At 38.1% G+C, this 27,842-nt stretch overlaps 1 protein-coding gene across 1 annotated transcript in view; it reads right to left on the minus strand.

Annotated features, from left to right (window-relative positions):
* Positions 1–10,005: 10,005 nt before the first annotated feature.
* VAT1L (vesicle amine transport 1 like) overlaps positions 10,006–27,842 on the minus strand; it is a gene marked incomplete at both ends in the record, with an annotated part of 51,010 nt that continues 33,173 nt past the window's right edge. Inside the window, 2 exons of the mRNA XM_084294875.1 lie at positions 10,006–10,104; positions 12,139–12,222. Coding sequence (XP_084151001.1) covers positions 10,006–10,104; positions 12,139–12,222 — 183 coding nt within the window. The remainder of the gene's footprint in view (positions 10,105–12,138; positions 12,223–27,842) is intronic.

Raw genomic sequence — 27,842 nt, forward strand, 5'->3', positions numbered from 1 at the left:
CACCATGCACCACACTCACATCTCCGTGCTCCCATCATGGGACAAAAATGCAAATCACACATCACTTGCTGGGAGATGATCACACAGGGAGGCTGAGTGAGGGTGGAAAAGAGAAATAACCTGTATCTGTGCTTTTTTTTTTTTTTTTTTTTCCTAACAACCCAGTATGTCTATTGAGAAATAACTTCAATTTTGGGGAATGCTGGAAAATATGAAACTGCTCTGCAGAGGTGGGGATGCCCTAAGACCCCATGAGCCAGGTACCACCAGGAAACCTGAGCTGTGGGGTTCCAGTGTCAGATCAAGCAGCTAGAGGTATGCAAGGGTAAGGTCATATACCCAGACAAAGTATACAATATTCTGGGAAACTCTTTAAAAAGGACTTGCTATCGCACCGTGATTTGTAAGCAAGACAGTGAGGGGGAGAAGGGAGATTTGTATTATCCCTTGTATCCAACTGCAAAGGCAGCTGATGCTTACATCCATCCAGAGCCTGAAACCTGGCCTCTTTCTAATTGTGCTTTAGTGTTATAGTGTCTTCCTAGCCCATGGTGCTACATCTTGTGCATGTGAGCCTGCTGCACAGCCTTACACATCAGGGAAGTGCAAGTTCAAAACTGCGTTCAGACTTGAAGATTTTCAACGCTGAAAATTGCTTCCTCAGTGGCAACTAGAATAGCAGGAATAAACAGGCTATTTATTAAAATATTTTCACATAACAGTTTCAAATTGAAATGGTTCTGGCATTTGCTGAGTAATTTAGATGTTATGTAAATGTGAACAGCACAGGGTTTTTCATTGTTACGTTATTCATTGTCATGTGCCTCCTCCCTGCAGTTTATTCCTATTTCCAGCAGATGTCTTAAGCGCCCTAGGAATGATTAGGATAGGTCCGATTTTGTGTTGCTTATCCATCACAGCAAAAGGGAAAAGATCAGGTTTTCCTCTCTCTGCTAAATACTCAGGGTAAATCCATTGTGTTGCAAGGCTTTACACCAGTGTCACCCAGCAGAGGCTCAGACTCAGACTTGTGAGGTTGCAGCTGTGTGCCATCGTTTCTTCCCTGTCACACATGTGGGGAAATCAAGAAGCGGTGAGAGCTGCTGTTTTATGGCTTTACCAAAGCCCATGCTCTCCCTTGCTCAACAGACTTGCATGTTCCTGTGGGGTGACCCCTTTCTGGTAACAGGGAAGTTCTAATGAGCTAAATCCACACTTAAGGCAACAGTTTTGCTGGATTAAGGCCAACAGCCCTTGTTCTTTCTCTGATAATTAATGGCAAAATAGTCAGGGATCATCTCTCCACACAGTGGCAAAGTGATGCCAGGTCACCAAACCTGGAAATGTGTAAGTGAGTCTGGGAACAGAAAAAAAGGCAGCAATATTTGTGAAGCTCTAGATCTGAGCTAGTCTGACCACAGCTGTAAGTGCAGAGGAGTGGCTGTATTCTCTGGGCAGGGATTTTTCATTTTGTACTTCATGCTTGTTCCAGAAGTTCCATAAAACCAGTATGAACCAGTACTGTGTCCTCAAGATCATTGGGTTGGCAATGCATATAGTGTATTTTAATATGGAGAATCGAGTAAGGATGAAACAAAGATTTTTTCCCCCCACACCAAATAAGTTACTACATGGAAATAAATATTACTCCCTGAATTTTTAATACTGCAGCTACAACTAGGTTCATTTAGAGGACCAATCAGCTTGATGATGTCCCTATCAAAGCCAGTTGTAAAACTCCTATGAGATTCCAGTTTGAGCTGAATTTACCATCTTAATGGGAATAAGGAAGGAAGCTTGCAATAATTATCCTTTTATTACCCTGTTTTGCTTGATGATTAGCAAACAGAACACTGTGTAATAACTTTATACATTGCTGTCATGCTGAACAAAATGCAGATCAAAAATCTCATATGAATTGTATTATGTGTGCTTTATTAAATTAACCTACAATGCCAGGGAATGTGCTGCAAGCGAGACAATATTGAAATGAAGCTAACATTTAATATGTGAACTGTAAGAATTGTTTAGAGCAGTATCATTCAGCACAGCCAGCAGCATCTAGTATGTGTAGGTGAGCAGTTGCAGATTAATCATCCAGGCGAGACCTTAAAGATGGTTCCTTCTGTACTTCTGTTGCATGCCTGTGGGACAGACCAATCTGACAGTCTCAGAGTACAGCTTCTCTCTAGTGACGCACCACATAAACACACCGTTGATGTAAGGGTCCAACATCACTTGGCAGTCAGACTTTATTATGGCATTAACTTTTACAGCCCCATATGCAACATCATTTCCCATCTGATCCTCAGATGGAGCAATAGCAGTTTCATCCAGGAGGTAAGGATGAGACAGAAGGGCTGGATCTGCAGTCTTGTATGAAACAAGGCACTGCTTGTCAGAAAAACCTGGGTTCAGGGATTCGGGTTGCTCCTTTTCCCTGTAATGTCCTACCAGAGGTGGTTATTCGGATATATGTAGAGAGAATAATCAGGAAAACAGTAGAAAATGTTTATAATGGTCAATGTTTATAGCTGATTCATGTTCTGAACTATCCTATTTGTTGAGAAAGAGCAAGGAAAATTTAGATTATTGTCTCTCAACTGCTTATATTTCTATGGGGCTTTGCTGGCAGGGTCTCAGCTGAGGGTATGCAGTGTAATTCTGTGCATCTCCTTTGCCTTGGTATGATTTGAGACAGAGCTTTTAACCATGGAGGCAAAACTTCCATCTCAGCTGCTACGTTTAACCAAGATTCCTTCAGTAAATGGAGAAATAAATCCTGGAGAATGATAAGTCTTTAAACCAAATAGCAGTAATATAGCATTGGACAAGTCATTTAATTTCATTTTTCCTGTCTACAATAGAAATGGCCCAGGAACTCAAATGTACTGCTGACAGGATGCTTTTATAAGACCAGTGAGGTACTTGATGAGTCACCAGACACTTGGTTTGATTTCTCTGTTTTTTTCTCCTTTTTTTTTTTTTTTTTTACAGAAGAAAAAAAACGTCCTAATATAAAATGCAGCCAATAGAAAGAAAAAACAGCAGCAGAGAAACACAGAAATAATTTGCCAAAGCAAACTGACATAGAAAGGAAAAACACTTCACTTATCTCTGTTCTGTGCTAGCAACAAAAGGAATGTTTTCTCCTAGTGGCCTCTGGAAAACAACACAGATCCGATACGTCCTTCAGGCCACACACTGCCTGTATCATCAGTAGACACCCCAGTCACCATTCAGCTAGCTTCAGCCACCAGCCTTTATAAATATTTTTTGGTTATTAGATCATCACCTGGACAGCCTAAAGGTCAGCCAGTTCAGGGAAAGTACAAAAAGCCTTACTATAAATAATGCACCTGGCATTATCTGCAGTCTCACTCTGTTCTTCCCGGGCAGCTAAGATGCTGCACCATTTACTGCCACACGATACAGCGAAACACATCTCGCCATGTGGGAGATGTATTTACAAAGATTACCCAGCAGAAGAGCACAAAATGATTTGTACTGGAACCTGCAGCTTATCATGAAAATGATGTTTGGCAGGGACTCAGCTAGTGTCTGGCAGAACATAGCCCATCTCCAGTTCTGGCCCCTACAGAGGCAGAGCTGCCTCCAGCAGGGCCGTAGGAGTGGGAGCTGCTTGATTGCAGCCGTCCTTGGGCCCAGGAGCAGCACAGAGCCCTGGACCGATAGGCATGGGAGCGTAGGGGAGATGAGGGCATGGGGGGGTGTGCTTCACAGGTGCAGCTCTAAAAGCAAATCCGCACACACTCCCCACCATCACCTCCTGTTTCCCAACCCCTCGGCCTTCACAGGAGAACAGTTTTTCCTCTGCTCTCTCTCCTAGCTCTGTTATTCTTTCAGGCTAATTGTAGCATCTCAGCGTGGACACTAAGCAAGAAGAAAAAGCTCCTCCAGACAGGTTAAAGCCCTCCTAATCTCTGAAGGAAGGCAAGCAGGCCCCCACCCCTGCAGGCTCCCACTCAGCCACACCACAACACTCTCCCCCTTCTTACAGCTTCCTAAACTAACAAGTGCCGGTGGCATCTCTTAGCCTACACGTTTAATCCCAGGGTGCTCAGGCAGCAATTTTGTGGGGCTGCAGGGAGATGAGTGATGTCTGCACTTGGTGTTAAAACATCACGGGTGCTCACAAACTGCAGGATTAAAGACTCTTCCTTTGCCTTTTCACGTTCTGTTTTCTTTCAATCAGTTTTCAGGATTTTACCAACAACTGTGAAGACTGTACCTTTCTACATGAAAGCTGATTTCCCATGTTGGCAGGTGTTTGAGTTTTTAAGAGAAATGCCGATCACTATGAAAGCTGGGGAGGCTTGTTTCTGGCCTTCTTTCCTCATCTTGCCCAGAGTGCCTGGGGGAAGAGAAGAAAGGTTCCTGTAGGTAAAGGGTTAATTACCCCTGTTAAGTCCACTAGGATTTTGTCTGTCACTCCGTGGGGGTGACACAGTGTTCTTCAGGAAGTAAAAAATTACTTTTCCTGAGGCACTACCTCAAGAACAACTGTCGAGTGGTGCAGGGCCTCCAGAAGCTTCACAGAGAAGGCTGGGACCTCCCATGAAAACACAGGTACAAGGCAGGGGCTGTTAGAGCAGCTTCAAGGAGGACAGGGACTTAAGTAATAGCAGCATTGTTGGCAGGCAGCTCTTTACATGGTAAAAACCAGCAGCTTTTGTGCCTTCCCCTTTTCAGCTTTGTGCAGGCGGTAGTGCAACAGCCCAGCTTACCTCCCTTCCCTTGCCTGTGCTGATGGCAAACCTGTGTGTCTTTATACAATGGCAGGAGCTAAACTGAGCTCTGACCACTTTAAGGTGGTACCAATTCTTTCTCAGCCCTCTCTCCTTAACCAGGGATGCAAAGTAGCTACCGGAATATAAAGTTACTCTTACCAGAGGGAAGTCTGAACTGCTTAGCAGGCTGTTAGGTTTCCTGAAAAATGCTTTTGATGAATGAAAGAGGGCAGGAATCAGACTGGATGAAGAAAGTGTTCATTTTTATAACCCTGGGAACTAGTGGAGAAAGTGCTGAATGTTTGACAAACAGCTTCTTCTTCATCATCCTTAGATAATATGGATGTGGTCTTTAAACACTGCTGAAGGAGTTTAAGCATCCTTAGAAGAGAAATATAATCACCACAAATATATATTAATCACATCAGGCATATGGTTAATAGATGTAAAACATACAAATAAATCAACAGATAGTATTCTGCAAATTCTACTCATTTGTTACTCCTGAGCAGAGCTGTACATGATTAATTCTCTTCCTACATTTATCCTCTAACTGTGTATTACCTGCACTGTGTTGACACCTTCCAGTTACTGAACAGTATCCTGGTGGTGAGGTGACCAATCACAGCATTGTTAGAAATGGCAGTGACTGAGCCAGAGTTCAGAAAACCGTGCCATTTGCTGCATAAGTGTTTGACAGAGAGAGCCCAGGTAGACACAAAAGGAATGGTTTAGTTAGGATCAGCTGAAGGCAATCAATCAGCGCGACAGCTCCGTCTGAGGAGATAAAGCTACATTTGCATTTATTTTCTAACCTGTTCTCTCAAAGGAAAACATTAAGATGTCTGCCTAGGTGTTAAAAATTGCTTGGAAAAGAGATGCCTTGATGCAGGTATCAGTTACAGGGTGTTGATTGTTTCAGCTCTTCTTGTAGTGAAACAAAACACTTGCTCACACCAAGGGACTCAGGGGTGGCAGAGGGACACTCCCACATGGTTCTGTAGGAGCCCAAGCTGTTGTGCTGTGTGTGCTGGAAGTCACATCCATACTAGGGGAATATGTTTTGGCAAAACCCACCAGGATTAATGACTAAGCTCACAGAAAATGAGCGAAGCACGAAAAGAGGGAATGAGGTGAGGACCTGGGATACTCAGCATACTAAGATGATTTTTTGTATTTTCTCTGGCCAGATGCCATGCAAAGTCTGCATCCCTGCTGGCCTGGTAGCAGCCTCTGTGTGTATGACAATCTTGTATAGACAGCCCAGAGGAAAAGCTGGTAAAAGGCAGAGCTTTGTTAGTAATCACAGAGAGTTTGCAAAAGGCTGTTTGCTTTCAGCTTTATTCTGATGCTATGATTAGGGATGCACTGATCATTATTTGCTTATTAAGGCTGGAAAACAGAGGGCAGAAATTTATTCTGCTCCTCTTCTCAATCAGCATCTTTTCATGCGTGCTTTTAGATTTAGAAATGCCTTTTTTATAGGGCAGATCCAGTAACAACTGAAGTGAGATTTTCCAGGGATATAGGCTTTAGAACAAGTCTGGCATGACAGGAATTAGCCAAAGCTAACATTTTCTCTTTGTTCAGATATTAAACTGAAGTTCATTGAACCATTTCTTCCTTTCATGCAGGGAGATCTCTAAAGACGTACTCAAGTATAAGCTTGAGATTACCTGTAAGGTATGGTAACCATAACCAGTTCTCTGAAAGAAACAGTGTAAGAACTGTCTTCAGGAGAGGTAATATTAGATCCCATGTGAATTGAACCACCTCCTTGCAGCCCTGAGTTAAGTAAGTTCAATACCCAGGGATAGCAGGATTTTTGATTCATGTCCTTGTGCTTTCTATCAGCTCATTTGGTGGAGGCTGTCTGGATCTGGTGTTTAAGATTATTTCCTTAGGGAACCTTGACTTCTACAAGGAACTTTCACTCTGAGAATAACTTGTGTATTCCAGCCTTATCCCAGTGCAATCTGAGTGTAAAAATTCTGGATATTAGTTTTTACCCTTATCAAAATAATACTCTTCACTGAACACTTCATGAATGGTGCCTATATAATGTTTTGAAGTTTTTAGATTGTAACATTTAACATTTTGTACTAAATTGTTAATGTTCTGTAAAGTAGCACACTCAGCCATTTTAATAACCTTGATGTACTCTGTAATAAAGAAAAATAAATCTCTGCTTATCCCTCAGTGACCAAAACAGAAAATGAGACCTCAGATTTTCCTCTTAACCAATTCCAAGTCAGTTCCCTAATGTGAACACTGTATTATAATAAAACATGTAAGCCATGGATAATGCTATGCTCAATATTTTATTTATATTTTTATGTAAACATAATTTGCTTTGTAGGCACAATATAACAAAAGCTCTAAAGCAACAAATACAGTTAAACAGTGTTTCAGTTCACTTCAATCAGGCTTAAGTTAAAGAGAAGCTTTCACAGTTCCTTTAAGGCAAATTGAGAAATACTTTGTTTCACTTGAAGAAACTATCCAATTGTCTTAGAATTTTTTAAGTGTTAGTAGTAAACACGAACCTTCATTTCTCTTGCAATAAGACTCGTTCAGTAACAACAGTCTCACCATCATTTTGTATAGCATGCCCTCTACCACTTCAAACCTGTTTGTGGTATTCTAGTATTTAGGGCTCATGGGCCAAATTCTGCTAGCTTCCAGAACAAGTACCTGAAAACTTTCCATTCATTTCAGTAGTAACATTCATATACACCCTATTAACACCAGGAAAACACAGAGTAGAGTTTAGCTTAGTGATTGCAATACTAATCTGTGTAGTGCTTAGGTAGATCTCAAAGTACTCCTTTGTACTCACTGCAATTACCTGACATTCTGCTGATCAGAAAATGGCCCTAAAATTGGTATGAATTAGCATGAAGAGTATTTTTGCCTTGCTAACAAAACCAGAAAGAAATAGCCAAAATGATTCCATTTGATTGTTGTCCCTATGATGTCTGTGGCCATGACCACCCATCTCTATATATCTTGAAGGGAAATTTAACTGTAGAGCCAACCATACTGTGGTTTATAACAGAAGAATGGATTTGCTATTCTGCTTGCCCTACTAATTTAAGGCCTTGAGAATGCCACTTTACTGCCAGCTCAAAGGTCACCAGCAATATTGCTCACTTTGGCGTCAAATCAAAGCTCCTAGTTATGTTAAGGTTTGTTGCAGGACAACATCATTACACTAACTACAAAACAAAATTGGGCATGTTTCCTACTGTTGTCAGCTTATGAATTGTGAAAACTTAATGGCCTTTCTTAAAAGCTCAATTGGCAATCCCAAAACATGGAAAACTCTCACTGAATATATATATTTTCTGTGTGTAGAGTTCCTGTTTGGGTCTGATATGGCACTGGAAGTGTAGATAAGTCTAACATGAAAAGAAAATCAACTATAATGAAGTTTTGCATCAACATCTATAGAAATCCCTTTGTTGTTGTTTTTAACTAATATCTCAACAAAAGCTTTTTTGACATTTTTCTCCACAGTTATTTCTTCTTGTTATTTTTGAATTTGTTTAACTCAAGGGAAACTTATTCAGAATGACCGTTCTGCACAATTATCTAGTATTAGAACAGCAACTTCATGAGCACAGTGTAAGGAGATGGACATTAATACTCAGGCAGCAAATATTAAACAAACAAAAAACAAAACAGAACCAGAGAGAGTCCCCTAAAACCACATATAAAAGTCATCCAGACTCACAATTCCTGTCACATTGAGAAACGTCTGAGAAGCTCTCCAAATTCTCTTTTCTATATTATTTTTAAACTTCTATCGCTATTAGATACTTGTAGATTTAGGTGAACAACTAGCCATGCCTGGAGAAATACTTAGTTTTCTAAAAATACATTAATTCAAAGATACATGGAATTATACAAGGTCTCTGGTATTCTTTTAGCATTTCTACTAAAGGTGGTTGCAGTCATTTTAAAATAATTATTTTAACAAGACCATTGAGGACCTGAGTAGCTGCTGCTTAGATAGGTGAAAGACAAAGAAAAATACTTACTTTTGTCATGTATAGACATAGTTTCCACTAGTGGGAGGTAGATAGACTAGCTGGTCTTTGAACACTTGATCCTTCAAATAATCACAAACATAACTGTACATATGGAGCAGAGCTTTTAATGGAATTATTCACCTAGATAAAGTTACCCTGTGTGTAATTTCTGATGGAATTAAGGTGTACAAGTAATTTTTTAAAGGGTTAATTGCTGTAAGAGTTCAGCTCTAGCTCGACAGTTGATCAATACATACTGATTTCAGAGTAATAAACTCTGCCAATAAATTTCTTCCCACATACTGAAGAGTGATCCTTACTGATAGGATTTAGAAATATAATTTAAAAATATTCTGGATTTTAAACACAGATGAGTCAATGTGTCCTAAGCAGAAGATGTTGTTGAACTGTCAGTAACAATGCTAATTGTTCAGGGTCTAAAAAGAGCGGTTCCCTGACCTTTCTTTGCCTAGAACATATGGGGCGATAACTCAGGAGATCAACAGAAAAGCAAGGTAGCTGGCACTTTGAATGAAGTGTTTACTGCTGCTGACGATTAGCATGATTATACAATACTAATTAAAGTCTCTCAATTAATGATTTCTTGCATGATTTCAGATTCCACAATTCTAAATGAGGTATTTTTGAAAATGAAGATCAGATTGCTTATAAGATGAGGAAGCATGACAAAGGAAAATAACCTCATCTTTTTTTTTTTTTTTTTGCAACTTTTATCTGTGGTTCATAAAAGGAAAACTATTTTAACACTGAAAATCCACAAACTTAAAATCCTCTCTCCATTTAGAAGAATTTTCCAGACAGCAAGTGGGGGATTTCTGTTGTTACTGTGGTTGTTAACTGGCAAAAAAAAAAAACACCCGCCCCCTTCAAATAACTTTATGCAAAGTGTTGGAATCTGCATGAGAAAGATGCCCATCTAAAATTACACAGTAAATTAATGAGGCTTTTAAACTGAAACAAAATTTCATGGGACTCCTACAGGGAAAGTGGGTATTACACAGGAATGTTATAATACTGCACTGGATGAGAATGGCACTTGAGTTCAAAACAACAATGATCAACAGCTCATAGCTCAGCTGACTGCAGACAAATACAACACACACTGTACTACAGCATTTGTTCACTGATGCACAGAATAGATTTCCCAGTCTTGTTCCCTTCCACTTAAACAATCTTTCTGCTTCCATCACCTCTGGCTGCTACTGGATGAATGGCATGCGCTCTTTATTCTCATTGTCCCCTTCATGGTCTTCTTCCTCTTCTCCAGCCTCACTCGTCTCTGTGCTGTCATTGGCCATCTGAAGGATGAAAGATGAAGAAAATCAGAGCATCTATCACATTGCTTTATCTAGTCTTATTTCAGTTTGATTCACCTGAAAAGGTGACTTTAAAAATGAAAGCAGACAGGGATGCAACAATAAAACAAACTTTCTGTCTGGGAAAACTTTTTTTTGCACTATATTGCTTTCAGCTAAAATGTTAAACTGTTACCTCATGGATTACAGCTATATTATGTAACCAAAGCTGGTTTTTAGGACAATTGCAGAAGTGAACTTTGGTCTGCATACTTGTAGCAAAATAGTATTAAGGCTTTCAGAAAGAATATTCTACTGTGTAGGAAGTCCACAAAATGCATGGAACCCCTGTTTTGCAAATTCTTCTGCATTTGCTCTTCCAGAAATAGGTAATATGGTTCTTTAATGAAGCTCATGGATAGGATCCAGTCCCACATGAGGCATGGTGTCATGAAAACTAAGAGAGCGACTGCTTAATACAAAAAATAATGACAAACTTTAAGGCAAGGGATATGCCTTAAAATGGGAGAATATACCAGTCTACTGACAGAGCGCATAGCTTGGATACATGAGTGAGGAGAAACTGCATTTCCTTATTTGATTGAAGATGCCTGTACAAATGGTAGACAACTGCAGAAATTAGTAGTTCATGACAGCACTTAAGGAGAACATCATATTTTTTATATGAGAGTATCTATTAAAAGCTGTAAAGGTGCAAGACTCTCTTGTACTTCACCTCATCAGTTTGACTTTTATCTGGTGGCACAAGAAGAGTCTGGTTTACTGGAGAGGTGATGGTTATACACTGACATTATCTCTTAGGACACAAGAAGATTCTTGTATTACCCTACAACTATTTCACAACCATTAAATTTATTTTTTAATGAGAAATGCAGTCAAATTGTACCTTCCCTGTTTCAGTACTACTAGCCTTTGCTGGAAATAAAAATAAAAATCTCAAAGACAACCTGATTTTAATAGAAAAAAAAAGCAATGCTCTGAACTTACCCATATCTTTAATTAACACCCTTTCATGGGAGTGTAACAGATTTGTTCTCACCTTCTAGCCAATGGCTATTGTGAATGTACAATAATAAGAGAACAGATGGAATGAATGTATTAATGTTGTGTTAGGGATTATCTTTACAGTTTTAAGATGCAACTCAGCCACAAAATAATGCCTAACTTCCATATGTGAGGTCCCCAAAGCCTCCCTTTTCCTTGCAGGGATCTTGTAGGGGATTTGGGGCCAATTTCAGAGTAAAAGTGAGCAAGAGCTTAACTGTAACTCCAGGTTCTTTTCTGTTCTTTCAAAACAGGAGATATTTCAGGTCTGAAAGCAAACTTCATACTTCAGTGTCCATTTGAAGACAATTTTTCATTACCTTTTTTATTGTTTTTTTTCCACATCATGAGCCAAGACTTAGGCGTGGGCATGTCTTTCCTTCACAATAGCTCTCTGTAATATTTCACTAACATGTCAAACGCTCCAAAAGCAGTGGAACAGAGCTCCATCACAACTATCCCACTTCAGAACACTTCCAAAAGAAAGTGTTTAGATATTATACTTCATAGATTGTCAGAGAAGTAAAAGAAATTCCTACCAAAGGTATTGCCTGACTTTTGTATGGTAATCAGAAAGCACTTCTATGTTTATACACCAAAGTAATATTGATCGTGTCTTTTTCTGTTCCATCCACTTTTTAAGACAGGAATTTTGTATTTCATGAAATGTGTATTTGTTTTCTGTCACAGGGACAAAAATAGATGTGGCAGTTTTATCCTGATTTAAGACTTGCAGACACTTTTTCAGTGAGGCAGACAGCCATACTGCATAGAAAATTAACAGCTGGGACTGGAAGAATTACGACTGTGTTTTATCTTGAGTTAAAAATATAAATTATTATTATTGGTTCTATTTAGAATTTAGAAGAAAACATTACACAAAAAAAAATCATGAAGGGTATTTCTCCAAAGGTCATTACCACACTTCACCTGGTGTGACTGTATGCCATGTAAGTAGTGCTTTGCACTCACCAGGGGAGTGGGTGCTTTCTCCACGTCCAGAATTAGTTTTCCTATATTACCTCGGTCATGGATTCTCTGCATAGCCTCCTTCACCTGAAAGAAAGATAAGCTATTGATAATTTACAGGCACACATTGATCGAAAAGACTGAATTCTGTTCTTCCAAAAAGAGAATGTTTAAGGCACGTAATGAGCAATGCCACTCAATCAGCTGCTTTAACAAAATTAATATACGGTTTTTAATGAATTTTTAAAGCTTGATTTCTGTATTGTGTTTGCCAATATGGGATGCAGGTCTTAATGGTAGTTCCTGAATAATGTAGTGTGAGCACAATGGTATTGTAATACAAAAGCTGAGGTACACAGAAATAGAAGCTCAGGGAGTTAATCTTTACAGGGTTTGGTTAGATTCATTTGTTTTTTCTTTGCATAATATTTGTGAAGAAATTTTACTTTCACTGAAAATATAAAATGTTTTTTCTAATTGACCTGGGATGGCCAATTAGTATCTTCTGTCTTCCTATAGAGAGAATGGCATGTCCAGGCAGTGGCTGTGATTAATGAAATACTTTGGTTATAATTGCATTAAGTCTGTATTTCTTACCTTTTTTTTCTGCCCACTATTTTTTTTTTTTTTTAAAAAGTAGTGTCTTACCAATACCACTAGACATTTAACAGCTGGCAGCAATTAGCACATGCAAGAAAGGAACAAAAACTTCTTTTTACTAATGCTCTGGAGAGGAACCTATTTTTACATGGGAAGTTTTAGAACTCATGGGGGCTCAGTGTTGATGAACTGAAATTGTGTGTGTGTTTCTCACTATCATGGTGGGAAACCTCAGGAATTGAAAATGTACACATAAAGGCTTGTTTCATATCCTCATCACATAATTTTTTGCTGGCATAACAGGGTATGTTGAGACAAGAAAGAGTTTTATGTTAATAGGATCTGCCATCTGTGACATAGTTTTATTGAATATTTTAAGAATAATGGCATAAAAGTTTGAAAAACATGCTGACTTGGGAACATGTGGGTCTCACAATATATTTAAAAGCTTGAACTGGGGTCCAGGCACCCAAAATCATTATCAAATGTCCAATACAGAAAGTGGTATGAGATGTTTAAAGATACTAAGCAAATATGGCTTTCAAGTTTCAATTAAATTTAATGGATGCTGGGCACAAAATGTCTTTACCATCTGTCAGCCTTATTTTAAAAGCTGGCTGCAGTGAACTCAATATTATAACCTTAATTTTGCCAAGTGGTTCACTCAATTAGTAAATACCAGACTTAAAAAGATCTGCTAGAACAAAAGAAAAATTGCGCTAAAAAAAAAAAAAAGACTTTCTGACTTAGGCAATAATTGCAAATTAACCTGAGAGAACCCCGTCCTATGAATCCTACTGGATAGAAGGTTGACCTCTGAATGTATACCACAACAATAACTTTTATTAAGTTATGTTACCACATAAACAATTCCTAATTATCCTACTATCCTATAAGAATTGTTCTGCAATATGGACAATATTCTTTCAAGAATATCCAAAAGAAACTCTGAAGCTATATATATATATATATATATATATATATATAAAATAAATCTTATTAGCCAAATCAAGCTTTTAGGAGTGTACAGCATGGCACAAATAACCCTCACAGATGAGACAAAACTGGAGAAATCGGCAAATACATTTGCCCATCTTTGAAATTTATTACCATGACATCATGTAGAAAGCAAAGCATGCAACGTTATTTTAATCTCTACCATATCACAGTTAGCAAGGCAAATCTCAGAAAATGTGCTTTCCCTGCATTTTTCACATGCACAGTATCAAGGTTAAGACTCTGGAGAAAGGTTCAGTTGTTTCCAGAACACTCGTAAGTAGCTTGCAAATGCAAACAGCAGGCAGAGGAAAAGGGAACAGTAAGATTTTTAACCATAATAGTGACTATAAGATCCAGATGAAACTATTAAAATATTTAAAAGGTTGAAGAGCTGATACAACATCTGTATACTTTAGCATCATTTGCAACTCTCTTACCCTGTTAGTCAAATTTTGTACTAGTGCAACACCATGAGCTATTTCATAAATGAGTCATTTTTCTGTTTTAAAGATTATGGCTGCTAACAGTCCACTTATTCAACCAAGATTTTAAGTACTTGTTTCCCCAATGTGCCTGAATATTAAAACCATTCCCTCTTCCACTATAGAGAAGAGAGAACATAAAAAAACCTTCTTTACTAAGCAAGTATGGTTAAGGTTTAAGTTGTTCAACTTAGACTATAAAATCATTTGCTTTTCCATGTGAACATTTAAGAGCTCAGTATAGTCTGCCTTTCCTGGAGTGTGGTACGAAGCTTGGGCTAAGTCTGTGTCTGAGTGTTTGTCCGTTACCCATGAGGAAGGTGGATCACCCCTGCACTTAGGAAAATACTCCGGGTTTAATCAGTAGCACAGTGAGGCATGTGGTAGCCCTGAAATTTAATGGAAATTCACTAAAGTGACTGAGGTTTACTTCAAAAAAGGTATCCCTTCCAGTAGCAAGGATCAAAAAGGCTTCCTTCTTCTTAAAAAAGTGTGTCAGTGTGTCCCTACATTACTTTTCACCAATTGTTCTATATTGGTTGATATTTACATTTGTCAGTTCAAATCAAAGTAAATGAATCAGACTTTTTCTAAATCACAGAATGGTTGAGGTTTGAAGGGACTGGATGAGTTAATTCAATTTCTTCTTATGCAGTATCATCAGCAGAGGACTCAGATTGGAAATAGTGCAAGGGAATGCTTACAAATTTAAAGAGCATCCATTGGAATAAAGGACAAAAATTCTATTGTCCAATGAGTGTAACTCAGTCCTTATAGCGTTTGTGTCTAAACTAATGCTGAACTACAGATTTAAGACTTGAGAGGCACCAACTACACACAATATATATCATAGAGCTCTGCACTGAAATCAGAACTGTTTTTACATATTAGTGGACAACTGGAAAATGCTTCCAACTTTGTGTTATTTATGTATGTAAAGAAAGTTGGCAAACCTATCACTGAAAAACAAAAAAAAAACCATAATGCTGCACAGCCATACACTGTTCCATGAATCAAACATAAACCCTCCTAGGCAGTAGTAGAGGAAAATGATTAATAGCAAAGGAGAAGTAAAAGGAATCCCAAGTTTGCCTTTTCCCTCAAATGCACTTTTGCATCAATACTACTTTAGGTTGACATATTGTTTTTTTAAACATTCTCTAGAGCAGAATTAGCTTTCACTATCTGTTCAGTCTAATGGAAAATAATAATAAACACAGGAATAGGAATTTTCTAACCCAGTTGGAAATAATTTGCATTTGCTTTAGGGAATATCCTTTTATAATTGAAGAAACAATTTTGAAAAAGTGTGTTTCTCCCATCCCTTTCAGCTAAACAAATAGCATGGCCGTGGATATGTTATTATATAACCTCATTCGGGTATTTTTCAGCAATGACGATAAATCTGGAAATTAAGACCTATGCAATAATGAGGTCATCTGTAATACAAAAAAAAAACAGCCTAGACAGACTAAACTAATGTACCTCGAGGTCCTTTGCAAGACATGCTTACCATGCCCTGTAAGAAAATTCAAAATTCCCATTTGCCATTAAACTCCTCATGTGCTGCATGCTTTCTGAGTTCTATGAACCATCCTTCTGCTCCTTACTCATACGATTCTGCTGGACCCAGTATATACAGAATATACAGTATATAGAGCTTAACTGGGAATGTAGAGAACCATTGCATTGTGTTAGCATTATAGGCAATTGAGCAGCTTTCCCATTTCTTAGAAAATTTTAATCTATTAACACATACCTGCACGTTTAAAGAGATGTTATGCTACCAATGCCCAAACCGAATTCTTCAGAGAAGTCTTGATACAAACACAGGATAAAAATGACAAAGCTGGCAAAGAGAGCCTGCTGTGACAAAGCCAATTCATGTATATTTTCCTGAGGGGATATTATGGCTGGGATCTCAGAGCTTCTCTTGGATTAGAGCCATTTCTGTCCAACTGTATTGTGTACCACACTGAGAAGAGCAACAATTACTGCCAACAGACCTTGGTAGAAGAGGAAGGGCAGAAATGCCTTCATGTGACTGCTCAGAGAATGTTCTACATACAATCCATTTGCAAATTTGGCTCTATCCAGCTCTGTAGTATAAATTCTATCAACATTTTTAGTGAAGTTATACATTTATTTTAGGAAAACAAAATTGAGAATTGAAAGACACTGAAGTAGAAGAATGGATATTCTTTTAACTCCTTGAGGTTTAGCCCAGTTTATTGCTCAAACTGCCATCTACAGGATCACAGTTTCATCTTTGCAGGCTTCTTCCTTAACCTTTCACTCCAGCATGTTAGAAGGATCGTGGCAGAGGATTGTGTACTTTATTTTCTTGGGCCTCTCTACTGACAGTAGGTTTCCCTGAAATATATGACATGATTTCTACTTACAATAAATAAATCCTTCTTTCCTCCTTTTGGTAGATTAGGCCATAGTATGGATGGGTAAAGAATCTTATGCCAAAGGTACAAATTTCATCCATGCCACAACAGTAGTTCAATCATCTCAATGTAATCTACCCTGCTCACCAATCGTTCTACCCTCTATATCACCATATGTTGTAAACAAGGTGACCAGTACCCAAACAAAGGGGTACCCAAACAAACATCCCTCACTTCCAGATGGGCACAGCATCAATTTAGTCTATGATCTACAACTGTATTTTTTCCTTCTCATTAGTTCCACACCTCTAGGTTCAATATCACTATTTATTTCCACACACCACCTCAAAGAACCACCTTTTGTCCTCCGTTTATGTATTGAAAACGTCCAAGCCTTCCAGCATGTCATGACTGTTCCACTCTAGCCCTGAAATAGTGCCCTCATCCATTGAAATCCATTACTTTAACTGCCCACATATTTTTTTTCCTGTACTGTGTTTTGTGTAAATGCAGGAGATTGTCCAAAAAAGACATCTCCAAAGCGGCTGCTTTAGTAATTCTGAATAGTAATCCCCAAATTGGCAGTGTCACTACACCCCTCAAACTCTTCCTAAGTCTCTTTTGGTGGGCATATAAGAGGCTGAAACCAGCTGATGATTTGAAAAGCAGGTCACAGATGCCACAGTCATTTGTTACCGCAAGATCCCACACTCCCTGGCTCTTGGACAGCTTCTGAAGGAGGGACTGTGTCTTCTTAGGGGTGTGCACCTCATGTCCACGGAGCCCTCACCTGCCCATAGCCCAGCCTGCCAATCACAGCTGTACTACACAGCAATAGGGACAGCACTGTATAACCATTTGGCATTGTACAGCCAACTTCACAGATAAAGAAAAGAGGTGGCACAAACTATTTTGCAAAAGCAAAATATCCTTATTCAGGGGCTCTCTTAATTCTGGTCTCCAAAGAACATCGCAAGAAAGGAGGGATCACAGATATTGCCTACTTAATCATCGGAAACAGAATCACATCTTTTCTCTGAAGTTTGTCTGGTTTTGGTTTTGTTTGTCTATTTAAAAAAACAAACAACCTCTATTGTCAACTTTCAAGTTCAGAACAGAAATAAAGAGCAATAACGTAGGGCCCAAATAAAAGAAATGCAGGAAATAACGAAGAGATTTAGATAATTGTCTGAACATACAGACATATACTAGAATTTAAAATGAGAAGCCTTGGTTCAGAAGTAAGTTGGCTGTACATCCAGGAAAAGATAACAGATATTAGATTATCTCAAGGAAACTTTCTAACATTCATCAGTCCTTAATTTGGTGATGTTCTGCAGAATAGGTCCAAAATATACTTTGGAGTGCTACTGTGAGGTCTGGTAAATGCTGGAAAGGAAAGCACACAATGGCAGCTAGTTTTTGAGGAAAATTTGGAATATTCTGTCTATGGGAACAAATTTCATTCCTTGTCCCATTGGTGTATTTTCCCTGACATCTCTAGGTTGCACGTGCACAAGGAGGGCAGGTATTGGGAGAGGCTGAAAGTCTCAGCTGATATAAGAATATTACCAATGTTCAACAGGCTTCAATTCCCTGAACACACATTCTGTAAATGAGTATTATCCTTCAAACACGTTTTTTGCATGGATCAGTACTTTGTGACCACTCCTCTGATCTCAGCAGAGCATGAACTTGCTGTTAAGAGAATTCAGAATTCCCTTTGTGAAAGCCAAGAGAGCTTCCTCTTAGTGCTCTCACCCTACTCTCTTATATGCAGCTAAAACAATAGGAAATTTAGCTTCTGTGGTACATCTGTGCAGGCTTGCTCTCTGACAGGGAGAAGAGCTGCCTGCAAAAGCATTCCTTACCCCTAATTAATTCCTCTCTATATCACTGTCGCGTGTCTGAGGAGCCTGCAACTGCATCATGTCTGCAAAATCACATGGACGGGATCTCCATGGTGATAGTGTCACGCGGTGTGCAAACATCAGCTGGCTAGTCAAGGTTACTTTGGCAACCCAAGTGTCACAGGTAATGATCCAAATCTTGTTCAGATTTATGAAAGAATAATCTGAATTAAAAATGTGCCCATTTTTCGTTTTAAGACTGGTTCTGTTCTGTTGCTGTTCATAAGAGCCACTATTTCAGTGAGCCCAGAGCTATCTCCATTAGAATTACAAACACCAATATCAATAATATTTAAGCATCATTTGTATGCAGTAATGAAGAAAAAGATGCATGCTGCAGTCTGTTCTAGCTGAGCTACCCCATAAGCAAAGCTTTAATACTACATCTTTCATTAGAGCCATAAGGCAAGATCATTTTTATTAGAGTTACTGCTGTGGTCTATTATAAAGCTATGCTCTCTTTAATATGAACTGTGAGCTGCATTATAATTGCAGAAACTCTTCTCAGACCAGAAGAGTTTGCTTTCATGTCATTGGCATATAGGGCATTTTTTCCTGAACACAGCAGTCCATCCAAAGAAAAACTGTATGTAGTTTGTGTCTTCTGGATTATGTTTGTTTAGCTTTAGTCTGTGGAAGGGAGGAAACCTAAGCAGCTAAGGACAATAGTTTTTTAGCTTGCTAGCTGCTCTTAGGGAAGTGAACTGGTTGGTATACTACTCCATGCAGATTTTACCAGTGCGTTAGGGCACAGAGTGCACAGAGGAAAAAAGTAAACCTCCCTTTTAGGCTGCACTTGCCACAGCCCTGGTAACTGGCTCGGGCTAAACCAAGGGCAGAACAGGCTCCCTGGATGCCCCCCAGGGATGCACACATGGTGAGCAGTCACCGGGCTCCTCTGCAGTAATCACTGTGTCTGCCTACTCCTCAAAGTGACATCTGTCAAAATTTAGTCCTATTGTTTTGCTGGTGTATTTCCTCCTCCTCACTAATCTCAAAATGTCTCTCTCATGTTTATGCAACATGATAAAATAGTATTTCACTGGGAAAAATGCTGACCTTTTTAAGCTTCATTTTTTCTGTATTGGTTTGCAATACTTTCTCAGGCTAAGTCTTCTCTACAAGCTTTTGAAGAAAAACTGTTTGGGTGCAATTACTGACAATTGCTCTGAGTTATTCAGACAAAAACATCCATTTGCAGGGAGAAATTATTTTATTTGGGGGTGAGTGGAATAACCTGTACAGACCACAACACATTTTCACAGGAACAATCTGTATTCATGATAGGAATATTCTGCTTGCACCATAAGTCACAGAATCATAGAATCATTCAGGTTTGAAAAGACCTCTCAGATCATCTATCCCAACCTTTAACCTAGTACTAAAGCCCACCACCACACCATGCTGCTAAGCTCTACATCTAGATGGGCAGCAGAACAGCCAGGAGAAAAGTGCTTCTAGTGCTCAGCTAACCTAACTGCTGTGACAAAATCCTCTTGGAAACTTTGTCCTAATTATCCATTTGCATGGGAGTTAGGTACATGGAGGGCTGGAAAACCCACATCTGCAATTGGCCTGGACTGTCTTCTTTCCTGGGCAGATTCTCCTCTGTTACTAATTCTAATACTAGCACTAATTCTAAAGAGACCTCTCAAATCCTTTTTGTTCTGCCTGGTGCTTGAGGGTATGCAGCATCTTGCAAGACTGTTACAAAAAAAAAAAAAAAAAAAAAAAAAAAAAGTAATATTTACAGGATTTTGAATAGGCACCATTCCTGCCCATAGTGAACACAGTGAACACAGACAGTTTTTAACATGGAAATTGAGGACTGACCACACTCAGAAAGACACATTGACCTTAAGGTATTTGGGGCCCAATTCACATTGAAAAAACATGGGGAAAACAGAGATATAACCAAACGTGTAAGAAGTTAGTATAGTTAGCAATGCTGCTGACCTGGTAAGAGAATAGACACAGGAGGAAGATAACCCGGGCTGTTTCCTTGCAACAAAGCTAACAAGTCACAATCATCCTGCTAGCATCCATCTGAAACCAAAATCATTTTCATGACTCACCTGATTTTTGCTGTTACACTGAACTTTTGCACCAATGATTTTGCCTGTATACATGCAAATAGAAAGCCATTTTTTAATCCCTTTCATTCCTCCATTGCTATTCACAGCTGTACAGAGCAGCTCTGGCCTCTTCTCCCTTCTGCTGCCTGTCAGCATGGAGAGACCTTTTCTCTGGAATACCTTTTAGCCTCACTGTATGTTGCCATGGCAGCAAGACTAAAACCAGACCCAAGATAAGAAAAATGTCAGAGGAATAAAAACTGACGCTACAGGCAAATTCTGACTCTTCAAGTCCTCCCTCGGCTACTGAGGATTTCTATAACATTATACATTTTTTAGATGGAGAGCTACAGCTGCAGAACCGTACTGTTTTCAGTCTTTCCTTATTCCTATAAGCTCCTGCTGACGTCAATGAGTATTTGTTTTTGCCTCAGTGAAATTCAAAGAAAAAGAAATTTCAAGTCTTGTAATTACAAAATAACTGAGCCAAATCTTTCCAGCTTTTACTTATGAAGTCAACAGGAATCAAGCAGAAAATAGACAGAACCAACACCAAATTAAATATTTAGAACTACTAAACAGGGTCTAGATTATCAGCTTGGTGGGAGTTTTCTTACACAGTAAACAAGGAGTAAAGACCTTGAAATTTGATCCCCAAACACAGAGAATTCCTGCTATTTAGGACACCTCAGGGGGTATTCAGGACTTGAAGAGTTAAACACTACCCTTTTGGTTAAAAGCGTAGTACTATAGAAAGGACATCTCTATAAGACTATGTGAAAAAGTAGTTTCATAAAAGACTATAGAAAAGCCCGCGGAATGAGAAGGCAAGCAAACATTGGTTTGAACTAACCCAGTGCAGCTTCTTTCATTATCACTTGTTATTAAGATCTGCTTGAAGAAGGAAATCTTTTTGCAATGGCAATTAATAGAGTAAAAAATTACCTTATTACTTTCAAATTCAAGGGTGCCTTCTGAAGGGTAGTGATTTGGTGAAAAAATCTCCAGAACACACTCTAGAAGAAAAGCCACATCTTGTGAATCAAGATGAAGCTTTTGGGATCCAACAGTAGAATTTCTTTTGGAGCAGCAATAAAGCCAGAACTCCTGAACCCAAATCTTCTGCAAGAGTCCATCTAGTCGATAGCAAAATACAGTCACATCAGCTCCAGGGTGAGACAAGCCACTCTGAAGATGAGCACAGTGTTGTGTGGAAGGGACACAGAACTATTGTGATAAAGTTTTAAAGCTCCCCATACCCACGCACTACATTAAACTTTTGGTTGCTGCTATATACATGTGAGACTCCCAGCTGCTGCCTGAATATTAAGGATTGCTGGCAGAAATTCAGGCAGGATGGTCCCAAATTTTACTAGGGAGATGGCTTTAAGCACATCAAAGCCCCACATATAGGATTTTAGAACTGGTCAGCTTTATGGTCCCTTTCTCCATTCTGAGCACATTTTATACTAAGCTACAAACAACTGTGCATACAGGGATGCCCAAGCCACTCCTGAACTCTGGGATATTCAAAAGTGAAGTGGTTCATATTCTACTCCAGCAAGAGTCTGGTTTGGTTTGCAGCAGCAGCAGCTCTTACACTAGAAAAGTCCTTTTGCTTCAAAGGAGCTTTGGCAGCTGCAGGCAAAAGAAACAAACCCTTTGTATTTGGTTAAGATACAGCAGTCCTATGCCTAAACAGAATTCATGGATCTAGTTCAGTTTGGTGTATTCCTGTATTCCATCACAACATTTTCACAATTTATGACAGGAAATAATTTATGACATTAATTGCTAAGCAATTAAAGGTAGATATGTTATTATTGATTATCAAGCTCTATCACATCAGTTTTTAAACCCTTGCCTAAACCATGTAGCCTTGTGATCTCTGAAAAAATATTTGGAGGAAAACTGCACCAACCCACAAATATGCCTCATTTTTTTGCTTTCACATAAGCATGTTCTAAGAGTTAGAGAGTCATTAAACTCTCTCCCTCCACCACTCTCAGAAAATGCACCCTTAATTATAAGCATACTGCTTTGTGTATTGTCGTCTTTCTAATTATAATGCCTAGACTGCAGAAGGTGAATGTTGTTGATTTCCTCTGCACAGCCTTGCAGCAGCAATCCCGTCTGCTTACTTCTCTGTGGGAATCTGGCAGAGATCTCTCTTCACACACAAGTGAAAGATCAGAGACGGGCTTTCTGGAATGATATTGTTTCATAGCCATATGAGAACTCCAAGTCTGAAATATTTCCAGAACCACAGCATTTCACATAGCCTGTCTAGACATCTGCAGAACACTCTCCAGAGACCAAAGAATCTTTTTCACCATATTATGCATTGCCTCTGACAACGAACTAGCTGTAAGGTGTTCCAAGTCAATGCATGTCTTACTCTGCCTCTGGACAAATGGACACAAACATTGCCACTTTGGGAAAAAAAAAAAAATCAGCTTGCAAAATATTATGTGATTCTTGAACATGTGCTGATCAAGAAACAATGCTAATTCTATCACTTTTGTGCATGTACAGTTACACCAAAATATAACTGAAATGAGAAGGACTAGGTTCTTTGCTGCAGAGACTTTCTGAGCAACACTTAGGACTGTCTCTTTTTGTCCTGCAGTAATTAAGGACTGTTGACTACACATTGCTTTCTTCTACTTCTTGAACCTTGTACTAAGATACTGTCTCATGAAAACATATGCTGCTTCTCCTACTCTTCCCGAATGGCGGACAATTCTCACTGGGAGTCAAACGCAAAACCAGTTACCTGCATCACTTTTCATCGTATTTTATAAATATTTCAAGGGATTTCTGTATGTTTACTCCTGAAGACCTTAATCCTCAGACCTTTCCTTTCTAATGCTGAGCTTATTTCACAACATGGGATGGTTAAAAAAAAAAAATTAAAAAAAAATATATTGAAATTTCTGTAGTACCTCTGTCTGCTTATCCAGAGAAAGTTTGATTATTTGTTTATTACTGCTATAGAGAAGAAATCGTGGTCTATTCCAGAACTATGGTATCAAATATTCCAACACTTGAGAACTAAACTTACTGGTTATAAAATACAGCAGACATTCAGTCTTCTAGACAATAAAGATGTAATCACAAAATGCCTTGACACTATCATTTCCAAAGTCTGGGAAGCTTCATACACAAATCCACCAAGTAGGATCAGATTACAAGAGCACATTAATTCTGTGTCAAAAAACAACTCTGCTCTTTCACAACAATGGATTCTCTCCAATAAAATCCATCCCCAGTCAGTAAGCCAATTATGTAGGTTCTTGAATCTCATCAAGGTAAATACCAAAGGTCTCTGAAGATCCAAATGAGAAAATATTTCTCCTTTGTTTTCTTGTTTAAATTTTTTTGGTTTCAGAAAGTAGTACCATGAGAATTGCAAATCTAATTACTCATAAGTCATTGTCATATTTTTCCATTATTCAAGGAGCTCTCTAAGCCAGATCTGACCATTGTGTGCTGCTCCATATCTTCATTAAAATTCTACTTAAGTAAAACCAAAAACCACAGATACATTAAATTGTAATACAGTTGTAATGTTAGACAGTATGACTCATGCTTATTCTCAGTTTGAGCTATATCAGTTTACAGTAAGATTGAAGTCATTCATCTAGGTAAGATGAAAGGTATTTATTTTGTTTACCAGTTGAGTTTTACAATGTATTTTTCAGTCTTATTTGCTTTATTAGTTAATATTTCTTTTGGCACAGTTAAAAATGTCTCATTTGGAGTCTATATTAAGGGTAACTCTGCGTAAGTATTGTACATGATTGATATAAAAATTGATTTAGCTTACAAGTTTAATGCCAATGTGTGAATGCTCATTCAGCTTAGCATTACATTGACTGAAATCAAAATGCTATGTAATTCATAGCAAGGAAGCCAAAGCAGAAGTGTTCATGTGATGCCACTGGTTCAGCTGAGACAGTTCCTAATCTAATTTAATTAAACTTGCATGTGTAGATGCACCCCCCCCCCAAAATAAATAAATAAATAAATAAATAAAATATATATATATAAAAGGCATGTGTTTTAGCTACAGTTCAGGAAAATAGGCAAGAACTTCAATAACACACATTTTGCTAGCTGTAGTATAGTATAGCCTTAACTGTGGGAACTCTTATAGTTATCCTGGATGCTACTCGAATTGAAAAAAAATATTTTTTATTATTATTATTATTTTTTACTTCCACTAAAGAACTGAAAGGTTATGCCCATTCTCCTCAGGAAAGTTTAAGATCTTTAGGATATTTTACCCAGGTTATAACCATAACATATAGTAAAATTCATATTCTTTAGTGGGTTTTTGGTGTTGGTAGGGAATAAACTTTATCATACTAAGCTGTACTTTATTATAATAAACCAAATGGACATAAACAAAGATTTGGAGTTGCCTGTGATGAGCTGAGGCCTAATTTCTTACACATATGGTCTACATTTTCAAATGCATGCACTTTAATGCCACTTTCAGAAACTGAACATTGATTTTCAATCCAGCATATTCAGTAAAATCAGAACAGCTGAAAGTCAGTTGCTCAGTTGATGATCTTATACTATGCTGCTTCCTTTTAGCATGATTTTCTTTAAGCCAGTGAGCATAACGTATGGGTTTGCCCTACAAAATATCTTTGCGTTCAATCACTCACAGCAAGCTATTTATATGGAAACCTTTTAGTATCAACAATACATGTGCTTTGCTCCCTTGGTGTTAATTTATCTCATTATCTGTCGTGAGCAAGAATATCATTATGAAACTGCAATACCAAATAAAACTCTCAATTATAACATCAGCATTGGAATATATATTTCTAAGAGATGTCTTTAAGCCCAAGAGTAATGTTGCTTTTAAAATTTGTCCTTGTTTAAAATGACTGAAAAGCATTTATGAGCCATTTTCATTAGGTGAGAATGTTCATCTTGATTAATGATTGTTGTTCACTAACAAAGTTATTTAAAAATTTTGTTTTGCTGATGGAAATAATTTTTCTTTAGCTACTACTACACAGAGAAACTAATAAACTGATCCTAGAAGAAAAGCTAGAATGTTCTCTTTAGAAAGACATTTCTAAAACCAAAAATGCCTATTTCTATTACCAACATTTTTTATGTCTACTAAACATCCTCTACTACAGCTAAAAGCTTATGTTTACCTTATCTTTTCATAGGCCAAGCATCCAAATAATAAGAATAATAAAAAAGAACAAAATCAGAAAAATGTGAGCTAAAATGTACTGAAATGCAGAAAGCATATTATCTACTGATGTTTCTTACCATAGTAATTTTGCAGGCTCACAAATCGTTTCAATCTCTTCTGCTCTATTTATCTTTCTGGTCACTATCAGCCATGGAAAATGGCCACAGGGACCACTGCTGGCAACATAGTATCTTTCAGACAAAGTGGACTAGTACATTTAAATAAAAAGAGGTACTTTTATTCTCATCTCCCACTCCCTATTGAGTCTTTTTTATCTGTCCTTGGATAGCTTTCTAGGCATTCTTTAATCAATGAAGCATTAGACTCATAGATTATAGGAAAAAAAAAAAAAAACAAAAACTAGTCAGATCTATTGCAAATCAGAGGCCCAAACCTCACAAGAAATCATCAGGGATTCTCTTCCTAGTCTGAAAACGGGAAGCTTTGAAAGGCAAGGAGAGACTGAATTATTTGTACTGTACGTTGTGCCACACTAACAAAGGCGACATCTCTCAGCTCTCTCAACATCACCAACTGGACGACTTCAGTATTTCTAACTCATTTTTTGCTTTGTTTTTAAAAAAATCCTCATCACCTGGGAAAACAGACTTTTCAAAAATTTGAACAGAGACCTAAAAGTTTCCAAGAGAATGAAAACAATCACTAATAAACCTTCACACAAACATCAGATTGCTCCTTCATGATACTCTGGGAGAAAAGCTGAATTTCTCACAGTAGCAGTCCATGCCAGTTCAACTTCAACAACTGAGAGCTTGCTTTCTGAACTAATTAACAAAGAAGTGTGAGTGGAATTTTGTGACACAGAAAAATCCTAGATTCCATTCATAGGCTTTGCGGCTTAAACTAAGCACACTAACAGTGTACAACACAAGAATGATATAGCATCTGAATGTGCCTTTGAAAAGTGTCTAATATTTTTCCCTTTGGTACCTGCTTTTTACTTAGTTTTTCATCCATGGCATCCAACAGTCAGTTCTCTGAGTGACAGAAAACACTCACTGAGTTGGTGTTACCAACTCTACAGAGCAGAAGATAAAGGAAACTTTCTATGAGATTCCATTTAAAATTATTTCTACTGGTGGATGTAATGTGTTGGCATATATTTAATCAACCTTTTTGTAAGAGAAGGCAGGCAGATGTTTCATTGCCATTATTCAGTAGAAATAAAAGGAAATGGATTGCAGCACATGTTTAGATCAGGGTATAAAACATGCAGCTTTTGTTCTCTAATACTTCATAAATTAAAAATTCCAGAAATTGTTTTCAAATAGGAAAAAGCCTCCATGAAACCCTGTTTTCTTGACTCTTGAGAATGGCTTAAATTGTATGACACAGACAGTAAAAGTGAATTGTAAAGCAAACATGTTTGAGTCAAACACTCAAGATAAATACAGAAGAAATAATACTCTTATCTCTCATAGTTCTGTCCTTGATGTCTAAATATATCCACTCTGCTTTGGTAAAGCTCTCCTCAGCTAGGACTCATTATTTCCTTGCAAGGGTACAGTATGTCAGTTTAACATACAGGGAATGTGTGCCAATTTATTACTTTAAAGCCAGCTAATGTATTTCAGTAAGCAGACTACTCTTGTAAAATATTGCTTCTTCACAATAATTAATCAGCAGCTTGCTCCATTTAACAGGTTCATTCTTATTTTCTCAAAGAAGTGACAAACTAGTTTAACCCATATACAACCTCCTGTTACTAATTTAATTAACTGGAAGCATGTGACTAGTTTATCTTTAATAGTGCACATTTTCTTCAGCGGAATCTATCAATGCTTCCTATGTTATTTTCCTCTGAGTGCTTTTTTTTCCCTCCCTCACATTATCCATCAGGAACTGAGTCTACATGTTGTTTTCCTTCGGCCTGCAGTTACAGCAAGCTATTATCTCTGTGGCACACAAGGGCAAATAGAAATGACAATCTGTCCTGACCCAAAAACACGTATCATGACTCACCACTGTACTTTCAATTTCCAGTGTCTCATGGCTTCTAG

Source organism: Netta rufina (genome assembly GCF_964035555.1).
Source record: "Netta rufina genome assembly, chromosome: 13".
Taxonomy (NCBI): Eukaryota; Metazoa; Chordata; class Aves; order Anseriformes; family Anatidae; genus Netta; species Netta rufina.